General features: G+C 26.5%; 1 protein-coding gene across 1 annotated transcript; it reads left to right on the forward strand.

Annotated features, from left to right (window-relative positions):
- Nucleotides 1-1,266: 1,266 nt before the first annotated feature.
- Nucleotides 1,267-9,465, forward strand: tow (target of wingless; the record flags this gene model as incomplete). The annotated part of the gene is given in 3 exon segments (XM_014435994.3): nt 1,267-1,417; nt 2,225-2,282; nt 3,180-9,465. Coding segments are annotated over 3 exon segments (554 nt in total), but the record flags the coding sequence as incomplete, so codon positions are not given.
- Nucleotides 9,466-11,836: the final 2,371 nt, after the last annotated feature.

The following is an 11,836-nucleotide window of genomic DNA, read 5'->3' on the forward strand; positions in this document are numbered from 1 at the left end:
GAGAGAGAGAGAGAAATTTTTATTTTATATCATTCTCCAGAACATATAAATTTTATTGCTAATAGGTTTTTTTTTGTTTAAAATAACAACTGACAAAATGTTTTCAATGTATATAAAAATAATACACCAACAATTATTTAATGATATCAACTTAAAAATGTTAACAACATTGAAATAAATAAAAATTCATATTTTAGATTTTTTTCTATTCAAAAATTATTAAGCTGTTTTTTATTTATTTTATTATTTCAGGAAAAAAATCGAAATGAGAACACATTGCATTTACAAGGAAACAATTTCTTATATAAAAAAATTAATCTAGACATATAACAAATCAAATTTAGGGAGCGTTGAAAACACTATGCATCAAATAAAGAGCCATTTATGCTTACTTTCGCATTCCAGCTGTATACCTCCATTCTTCATTATTCTCAATTCAAAAACCAAAACCAATCACTTTAGAAACTATTCAAATTCAAACAATTTTTCATATGGCTTTCAATAAATACTTCAGATCTCTACTGTTCAAGAACTGAATTGAGTTCAAAGCCTTATACTATCATAATCCCTCCAATTCCTATTCACACCCACCTCTTTTATCCACCAAAAACAACATTTTCCTTTTAGCACTGTTACACATTTAAAACAGTTAGTATCAATCCCATTTTCCCACATATGCAAAATATCACTATAAATATTTTATATTTCGCTTATTTCTACATGAATAAATAAAAAAAAAAAAAAGTATAGGCCTTAATGTTGCAGATCCCACCAAGGCTAATAAGCACTCAATAATCATATACAGTTTCAGAGGGAGGTGATTTGTTCATCATTAGCGCTAAGTTATGTTTTACTTTTACCATAAACCTTTGAAGAATTAGGTACTCATAAGTTGAGTGTGCCCTGATCAATCCATGGCCAAATGCCCCTGAAGCAATCCATGGCTTATAGAACAGTAAATAAATTTTCTAATACAGTGTGCATTTAATATTCTTTTTAGCATTAAGTATATTATTTCTAAAAAACGCCTCTGTTTGGTGAGAACTGTAGGCAAATAGTGGTGTTAAGAGGTCAGCCAGTATGTGATAGCTCTGAATGTGTTAGATTCAATTTTTGAGGCTATATTACTTCTCAAATATCTATTCAACTATCTTCTTAAGATGGTAGATTACTATCACACCAATAAATAGTTAATGTTAAACTTTGCATTTAGAATAGAGTGTGATTAACCTTCATTGAAGGATACTAATAATATTCATGTGGCAGGTGCTGCCAGTGAGGAAAGTGATGAGGAGGGACAGGGAGGGGGTGAAGCAGCGACCAACCCGGTAGCTGAAGAGTCACCCCCTACCTCGGAGCATGAGGAGGACGCTCGTCTCAGAATACAAATTTCATCGAGTCCTCTTCTAGCCCAAGCGTGAGTAGCTTCATCTATCTACTGCTATTTCAAGAGGTTAATTTCCCATTTTATTTGTTTATTTATTACTATTTTAAAAATTAATCATTTGCCAAGATTATATTTGATTATTCTCTAACTATCAAACCCAGTTAGTTCTTCCCTAATTAATCTCTAAATAATGTCTTAGGCTGCTCTTTGGAGTTACAGCTAAGTAAGAATCATATCATTTTTTAATCTTTATTTTTTTACTGAATTATTATGAATTCAATATAATTAATAATTTATTTTCTCCAAAAAAAAAAGGATTTAGTAAGCGCAGTAGGATAAATTAATTCATAAGTATACTTAAAAATAAATGTATTCAAATAAAGGAAAATTAAGCAATTCATCTTTTAATCCATGCTAAAAAAAACTATCTATTTGTAAATAAAAATGCATAATTTTTATTAGACCATGTATTGTAAACTCAGAGCTAGAGATTCCTCAGAGTGGATGAAAGAACCAGATGAAATGTATTTTTTATTCGACAAAACTAATTTTTTTTCAATTTTATAATACAGGAGATTAATTAATCTATTGAAAAGATCAAAAATTTTTTCAAAAACTTTATGAATTAAAAATCCAATAAATATAGTTAATTGGCAATATTTTATGTAAAATATCATTAACCTAAAATGCAGGACCAAATTTAAAATATAAATTTCCTATTTGCTCACTCATTCAAACTTGCGATCCCTTTATAATTTCTTATTTATTAGTTAAATTATTACTTTTTTTTAATTATTATTATTATACATTTTTTATTATTATGACAATTTTTTTCAGAGAGCTTTCTTCAAGTCAAAGTGACTTCTTCAAAATGCTAGATGAGAAAATTAATAATGTAAGTATAATTACAGTTTAACTAAGATTTTCGCATTTGAACCAATTTTCAAAATGTTTTATTTTGAAACAAGTTCTACTATGTTTTTATGATTTGACAAACAAATAAAATTTTTGATACTTCCAAAAGGAACTCAGTTTTATTTATTATTTGGAACAAACTAACCATCAAATGTTTGAATTTAAATCTAATTAATGCCAAAAAAGTCATTCAAAATTTGGCTAACATACTGTATTGGCAATGGAGATAGGATTTCCATTATACTATTAATGGCATTTACACCAACAATGTTAGTGACAAAAAATAGCTAATTCAAAGCCCATAAATTTTAATAATATCATTATTACTAATGCTAACATCGGAAAGATATTTTTATATGCAGTTAAATTTCTAAAACTTAAATTAAAAATAAGATTATAAAAAAAAAAAAATTAAAATACTGGATTTTTTATCATTTAAATATATATAAGTGAGTTTGTTTACATTTCAAATCTTAAATATTGATATATTAAACACAGAAATAAAAAAATTTCAAAAGTTAATTGTCTAACTACCAAGGCTGGAAAAGTCTCTTTAAATATTAAACAGGCAATCAATTTTTGCAATTTTTTATTTTCATGTTTAATATACCAATATTTATGATTTAAAATGTAAATAAACCCTAAGTTTAAAAGTAATACTAAGTCACTTTAGTTAAAGATGAACAATCACTTTAGATTAATTTGAATTGAGCCAAAATAAAATCGATTTCAATAAAAGCATTTATGAGTATAAGTTTCTAATAAAATTAAAAATATTTCTAAAGTTTCGATTGATTCCAAGGTTTTATATTAATAATTTTCACATTAACCTATTTTCTTGATATTGTAATGTTTGATATGTTTTTAACTTTTACAGGGCCCAGATTATGACCCCTCATGTGAATATGAATTTGCCATGGATCAGACACAACTATGCAGGTTTTTACAGGAGTGGCAAGCAGCTAAATTGAGATCAAGATGTGGTTTGACTGGTGGTCCTAAGCTTCAAAGGTACCATTCTCTTCAAAGCAATGGAGAAGTCCCTCAACGGAAGCTACATCACCAAATGTCAACTTACACTCCAGCACCACCCCACCCTCAATACCATTATCCACCTCTCCAGTATCAACCTCATCCATATCATCAACCACCACCAAATCAGGTTGCCAATTTAGTTGTGATGTATGACAAACGAGAGGGCTACTGTACAAAGCTTGCGTGACCCTCACCCCCCAGGCCCTCGACTGACCAAACTTGGTGGTGTTAGGGCCTAATTGTGGATTATTATAGGCCTTTGCATAAATAGTTTATTTCCTTTGCATGTAATATGAAACCTGGAACCATTGTTTCCCAGAGTAAAACATGTAGTTTATGTTGAACCTTTGTCGTAACTATTTCCATTGTTGTAAATGTATGTAACTGTAGTTATTTTATTTTATTTATTTTTGATGAAAAATGTTCTTTATTAGAAAAGTTGAAAATGTTTTTCTAAGTAAAAGGAAAATTCTATATAAATTAATTATTTTCTTGTAAATAACATAGAATTGTACTTTCCTTTACTAGAATATAAAATCAAAAAAATATTATATTAAAGAGTATATATCAAAGTACCCTTGTCATCGACAACATATTTTTCATAGAGTCAATTATTTATATTCTTTACCTAAATCTCATAAATCAATTTTATACATCTATGTGTCTTCATAGGAAGTCTTGTGTAAATAAAACATTTTATTATCACTAATATTGTAAACAATTAGGTAATCTGTATATAAAATTAAATATAAAACCAAAGGTAGATAATTTATTATAGAGATTTTAAAATATATAGACTTTCAATCTGTACCAACCCCTCAAACAATATTAAAAACTATCTACCTCATATCTGTATCTTGACAAAAAGAAAACAAAAAAAAAAAGATTAACAATCATTCAAAATCACTGAATGCTGTCCAAGTATTTTACCTGCAATTTATCTTCACTAGTCATATAAATTAGTACATACAAAAATCTAAATCTGAATAATTTGATATGCTTAATATTCATGTGTGTGTGTATTATCTAAGAAGTTTAGACATATTATATTCATAAGATAATGCTATTTCTTCACAAGACGAATTTAAAATTATTTTCCCAAGGAAGAAATCATTTGGGACCTTTTAAATATATTTATGTACTATGTAATGCCACCTATCAATATAATCAAAATAAGTTTAAACTTAATTGACTTCTTATTACATATTAAGAGTAATAATTTACTTCATTGTTATATGCAATATTATAAGTTATATTTTGATTATTAAAAAATAATAACAACTAAAAAAAAATAATAATGCATGATAATCTATATATTGTTGAAATCTTAAAATATATATTTATCAGACATTCATGTGTAAGGAACATAATTATTATGTAAAAACTAATCATTTATTTCCTTTCTCAATGAAATAATCACAAATCTTCAATGAAAATTGTACGTACTTTAGCGATATAAATGAAACTATAAGTTCTAAATGTTTCAATTTAGAAAAGCATTAAATAAGTATGGACATTGTAATAGTGATGGACAGGATGAAACAAGTCCAAACAGAAGGAAAACAAGCTTTAACGACTCAAAATCAATCTTGAAGAATATGTGTAATGTTGAAAAACTAGTTAATTGAAGTGTTACTTGGGAAAAATGACGTTATGTGAATTGACATATTGAGTCTTAATTCTTGTTTAATTTCAACAATCATTACATTGGATAACTAATCGCAGAGCCAAAATTCATGAAGATACCTTCTTTTCTCCTGCTTCAGATCTTCGAAAATTCACTGTATTTTATTATATATATATATAATTTTTTTTTTACTTGAAGACTGCATCAATTCTCCATAACACAAAGAATATATCAATATTTTTTTTTTTCAATTTGGCTCTAGTAAAGAATACTGAAAGATTCTAGTTAAACTTTGTCCTCCTAGATGTCTAAGAAAAAGTGAGAAACCTTGTTTTCTCTGTAGTACTCAATTAAAGAACAGCATAGCACTCATCTTCATGAATTTTTTTGAATGGTGTTACCAAAAGAAAGTTACCCATTTCAAAATTAAAATCTAGAAATTATTTTAGTGTAGAAACTGATGAAGTCAATTACTTGGCTTCATGATGGTTTTTTGATTTAGAATGAAGGCAAAATACTATAGAAAAAAGAGAAAGCTCTTGCAACAGAAGATTAGAGTAGACACATCGATTCTCTCCTAATTACCCAATCTTTATGCCAATGAATTGAATTGGTAATACACAATACAACTAAGGGAATGTTTTAAATTAGATCTATATAAAATGTTACTGAACCTCATTTTCGCATAATAAAATGTGCAGCTACCATTAAATTAAACTTTATAAACTATTCCATAGAACTATTGCATTTAATTTTTGAGATTCAGAAGGTTTTTACCATCTAATATCTTCCTTAGCAACTAACAAATATTTTGAGAAGAGATATATGTTTTAAAAGTTCAGATAAATATAAACTTAGCAGGCAAATTTTTAACGTGCAATGGTGGCAATGAAAATATTTTAATAAGAGCTTTTAGCTTTATTGTTTTTGGAACTTTATATAAATTAACATGTTCTCTTATTCGATAGAGATATTTCTTTCTTCCTTCATTAGGTTATATGTTTTGTTGTTTTTCACATAACAATTAAAGATTTATTTATGTAATAACAGATTGTGAAAATTACCTTTTGTACTGATAAAGAACATTATACTGAAAAGTCTCTAAGTTATAATACAATAAAACATGTTTATAAAACTACTCTTGTAACACATGAATTTATCACTATGCAATATTAATAAAACACTGTTTACATGATTCATTGGTTACTGATGAAATAATGACTTAAAAGTACATGTTTAATTAACAATATTTGTATTTATGTTTATTGACTTGGAGACAACTACAAATTATTAATAACGATATTTATATAATTTTTTCAATGTTTATTTCCTGTTAGATTTTCTAAATTCTATAAAACTTTAAGATTTTATTTGAATGATTTGAAAAATACATTTTCCTTAAATGTTTTATCATTTAAGATTGCAACAGTTTTTTCCTCTTTAATATGCAGTTTTGTTAAACCATTTATGATTCTGCGAAAATTATAAATACTGTGTTTTTTATTCATAGGCTACATAAGTCATGCAGATCTCGAATGACTGGTATCAAAAATGAAGCTATAAAATTATCTACTGATAAATCTCAGATGCAGTAGTACACCATGTTCGAGCCTACTTCAATAAAGAATTTCAATTGAAGATTTGTGATCAGGCCAAAAATGTTACGTGACTTTGAAAATACAGTTCTTGTCTGTGATACTATTAAGTTAAAATGATTAATAAGTTTCTAGCATCTGAGCTTTTAAGAAATTTTTCTAAATATTTCTGAGAAGAAAAATAAGATGTTCTACTGTGTATATAATTAATTCTTTTCTTAGGTTGGGTGTAAATAGTCATCTAACCTACAATTCATTACTTTGGTGTTTAGCAGGATCTTTGAAAACCTCTAGCATCTATTATCTTCAGGATATTCAGAAAAATCTATATCAAGGAGTATATTAAACAATTAATAATTTAAAAGAAAACCAATTAGAGCATAAGAGAAATGTTTCCAATGTGACATAAAAGATTGTTTTCAATTATATAGCAAAGAATCAAAAAACTAAGCGTACTTTTAATTTGTAACCCAAGTTGGATTGGTTGGAGTTGAGAATGCTGGGATTTTTTTTACTATTTATTTGTGTATTATAATTTGATATTAGTTGGAGTGAGCTACCTCCAGTTGGCTGACACTCCAGACTTTCCTAGGCAGAATTGCCTGAGAATCCTGGATAACAATCATAACAATAATCCTGGATGGACTAAGGTGGAGTGTGATCAACAATTTTAGGTAGTTGCTTGTCCATATCTACCTTGCTCCTCTGCTTGCCTTTGAAAATGTATTTTATGTGCTTTAACTCGCTTGCCAATACAGGCCTTTTTTATTATTGATTGATTAATGAATTATCAAGGAGATCGCCCAGGTGACTGTTAGAAAGAACATATTAAATTAACATATCTGATGGCAATACTTCCATTGTCCTTTCTTATACCAATCCCTAAGAAATAATAAATCTTCTCATAGAACTGAACTCCTTACTTAGAATTCCTCTATTCACTTCTTAAACACTTGACTCTAACCAATCAATATAGTTCTTCACATAGAACTGCTTCCCTCAACAATCCTTTCTTATCTGTACCACCAGAAATTCCTTTTCTGTTTCTATTTGTAATGCCTTTTCCCTAAGTTCCTTCAAACATCAGCTATTTTTTCACCTCCTTAAATCCAAATCTTTCAATCAAATATAAAATGTATATCTAGGGACAATCTCATATTTTGAACTTGATAGCTAGACTATAAATAATCATTTATGTTCATTGTTTTTATTCTTAGTGGACTTGGTCCCAGAATAAAGATAATTTTTTTCATTTCATTAAATAGTAACCACCATTATATATTTTACTTCTGACCACCATTATGTTCATATTTTTATTACTATCTAATTATTATTAATTATACCTACTTATTATTAAATTGTAAACAGTGATGTCACACATTAATACAATTATAACACAGTCTCTCATTTAAAATAATGTTATTTTAATTTTCTATTGTAATCCTATTTTTAGTTAATTAATATTTGATTTTTCTAATTATCCTGAAGTACATAAAAGTCAAACTTAATAAAAGTACAAGCTAAACACCAAAATAAAGTACAAATGAAATGAAGAAGGCTTTCCTTCTTGGTTTCCCTTTAAACTAAGTATTTAAATACTTGGTTTTCCTTTAAACTAAGTATTTAAATACTTCTTTTAACCATTGATGAACATATGAAAATTAATTCACTTTATTTTAAATTAATCAATGCACACATTAAATAAGCAGAATAAACAGATCTTTACGAAACTTGAGGAAAAATCATAACAGCGGGAACAATGATGATGTCATTACTTCGTGTTTACATTAATAAAATACTTTGCATACACATAATTCTCCATTGTGTGTATTTAAATGACTAACTAAATCTATTTTTATTTTTACTAAAGCAACAACCAAATCTATCAAAAAGCTCATCAGCTGTCAAAACTTCTTGAGTCCAAATTTTTATATTAGTTTTGTTTGATTTGATTAAATATTTCTCCTGGTAAAACAGCCTACGTCTATGTCGAAACTGCACATAGACTTAGGCGGTATTGTCCGGAGATTAACATATATGTAAAGAAATATTCAATCAAACAAAACCTTTCTATATAAAAATTTGGACTTAGGAGGTTTTGAGACTAAATGAACATTTGTAATTGATAACAATTTGTTTATATTCATTCCAAAAAACCTGTAAAGCAAAACTAATTGAACATGTTCTGCTAACACAAGCCATATCGAATATCTGCATTATATGATCTAGACCATCAGAAATATTTTAGTTTAATTTTTCATAATTTAATTATCTATACTGGTCTAATTTTAATTATTAATTAATAAATTATCATTTTATCTTGAGCTCTTCATTGCCCAAAATACTGACTGATTTTTTTTTTTTAATAGCGAAAATATATTCTGAATGTTTTAAAGACATTTCTTTAAACAAAAAAGTAATGTTGATGTTGATGTTGATTTTTATTTTTTTTAATAATGAATTAAAAATGGAAACAAAAATATACCAATTGTTTAAGAGAGATTAACTCCTTTTTATGGTTTGTTTATATTAATATTCATATTTTACAAATGATGTTACATCTAAAAAAATTTATTTAAATATTAATTGAAAGAATGAAAGTTTAAAAAACTAAATATTGTATACACTTAACACCAAAGATGTCCTGATTAGATGGTTAGATAGTGTAGAGTTTTGAGAATATTCTCATTATTAATAAATGAATGACCTACTATTTATTTAAAACTTGTAACAATTTGTAAATATTGATATGTTTTGTAAAAATTGAATGATTTTAATTCTACTATGATAGAATAGTCACTATATAAATGTATACATATTTATGTACAAATATACATATATAAATATTATATATTGTAAGAATGACTGTAAGTGCATTCTGAATTAAATGTGATATAAAATACTTATATTCTGACTTTCCTCTTTTATTTATAACAATTCACTCAATCATTACTAATTTCTTTCCTCTTTTTTGTTAATTTTATTAACATTTCTATAACTTAAAATCTAGATGTATACTACATTTTAATTAACACTTAATAATTTTTCTCTTTCGAGTCATATATAAAGTTATATGAAATTTAATAGGGCTTGTCTTTAAATGTAAATTTGAAATCATATTTTCATTGATAAAATAAAACTGTTGAATTATTATAATACTTACTTTGAAGGGAGCAGGACAGCATTGTGGTAGAGTCTTGGATTCCTAATAGGTGCAAACTGCTTCCTCGGTCAACTGAAATTTGAAAAAGAAATGATTAATATTAGTCCAGGGATCAATCTTCTGGCCAGACAATCAGGTTTAATATTAGATTACCACTACCACTACCTGCCTCCCTTCCTCTTAGACCCTTCATGGGGTGTGAATAAATGGATTTATTTTGTTCCTAATATTTACTTTTAACATAGTAAAAACTTTTTTTCGTATTTATTTTATGCACTTTTAAACAAAAACAAATTAATTGTGGAGGCTAATGAGTGTAGAAATAATTTAAGGAAAATTTGATTGGGGATACAGAGATAATTTATTTTGATGGGTGACATTTCGGCCTAATTTATAGGTTTTATTAGGGCTCTGAAAAAATTTTTAAAAAATAACCAAGATGTATTGATACTTCGAAGAATAAAAATATATATGTAGATATGGATTACATAGAGTTAAAGAAAATTAATTATAAGAAACACATACCAACAAGTCCAGACCAATGTGCTACAGAAAGTGCTAAGAATTCATAGATATTGATGCTCTCGCAATAGGAGATGGGTGAAATTGGAATTAAATATATGTTATGTCACGTGAAATGAACTGTGTTGGCTAAGTGGAGGTTTAACATAAAATAAGATTCGAGTACTAGTTAAACTTACACATTTAAGGTAAAAATATATGTAATTGACTGATATTAAAGTATCATGAATACATTGATATGGGTTATAAAAAATATTTTCATACTTCTATATCTTTTGTTGTATAGAAAATCAATGAGTTAAAAAATGGAATGATAGATAAAACATTATTTATATAAAAACTGTCAAGAAATAAATAATAAATCACAAACATAATAGTAATGAAAATGGAAAAAGAAAGTTAGGTTAATGGAGATGGATAATAATAAACTAGTGATGTTTTAATAAATTTAAAATTTGGTAATAGATGAGGTACAAGTGTTGTCAGTCAGTTTTTTTGTTAACAGAAAGGAATTCTAATGTGATGTACATGCATTCTGATAGGATTAATTTGTAATGTTACAGCGGCTAGAATGATTATTGTAAAAATTAGATGAATGGTTTAGGATAAGGAGTGTTCAGAATGTTTGGAGGTAGTAGGGTTTTGAGAGGAAATAAGATACTGAAATTAGATGATGTGATCTTTAAAGCGGTTTTTAATTTTTCTTGTGTAAGAGAAATTACAGGGTATATTTATTTTCTTATCTAATAATATTTAAATAATATCCATATCTACTTATATATTTTTATAATTTTATATTTCAATGAATCAATACTTAGTGGTTATCTTTTTTTTCTTAGAACTGATGAAGGCCAAGAAATTTAGGACGAAATGTTAGTATATATTAAAACAACTTTTTGAAAAACAAATTAAAGTTGTAGTGATAGGAGACAATCATAGATTCTTAATAAATATAAAATTTATAATTCAATAATATATTAGATTTTGTATGAGTTAATTTACAATGTAGGAAAAAGTTTATTTTGGAAGAAGGCGTAAATTAGGATGATTTTAATGATCAATTAAATAAAATCTTCATTATATGATTAATTGAAATTGATTAGAATTTTAAAAACTAGGAATATATTAAGTCTGATTTTGATAATCAAAGACAAGCCCTTGTACTAAAATTATCTATACTAAAAAGGAATTCATATTTTTGAACTGTAAATTATTATTAAAATTAATGTATTTTAATTAAATATATACAAGTTGCATAGTTTCAGTGTATATATAAATATATATATATAAAAAAGGATTAAGATTAAATTGGATCCAATAATTTAAAAGGACCTATGTAGATACCAAGTGATGTCATGATAACATAATAATGTTAGCTTTATTTCATACAACCTTTGATTGGTTCTTTACATTATCAAAAACTAAGTAATTCAGATATTAATATGAAAACATTGTATACATATGATTTTTTTGTTGTTGTTACCTAACTGGTCTCTATCTCATTAAAAATTTGTGTTTCATTGCTAATGGAAAGTTAACTAGATATTACTATACTTCATTGTAATCATATGTCTGAAGCATATGCGCTATAT

This window comes from Halyomorpha halys, unplaced genomic scaffold, assembly GCF_000696795.3.
Source record: "Halyomorpha halys isolate HHAL.00 unplaced genomic scaffold, Hhal_1.1 Scaffold1752.1, whole genome shotgun sequence".
NCBI lineage: Eukaryota > Metazoa > Arthropoda > Insecta > Hemiptera > Pentatomidae > Halyomorpha > Halyomorpha halys.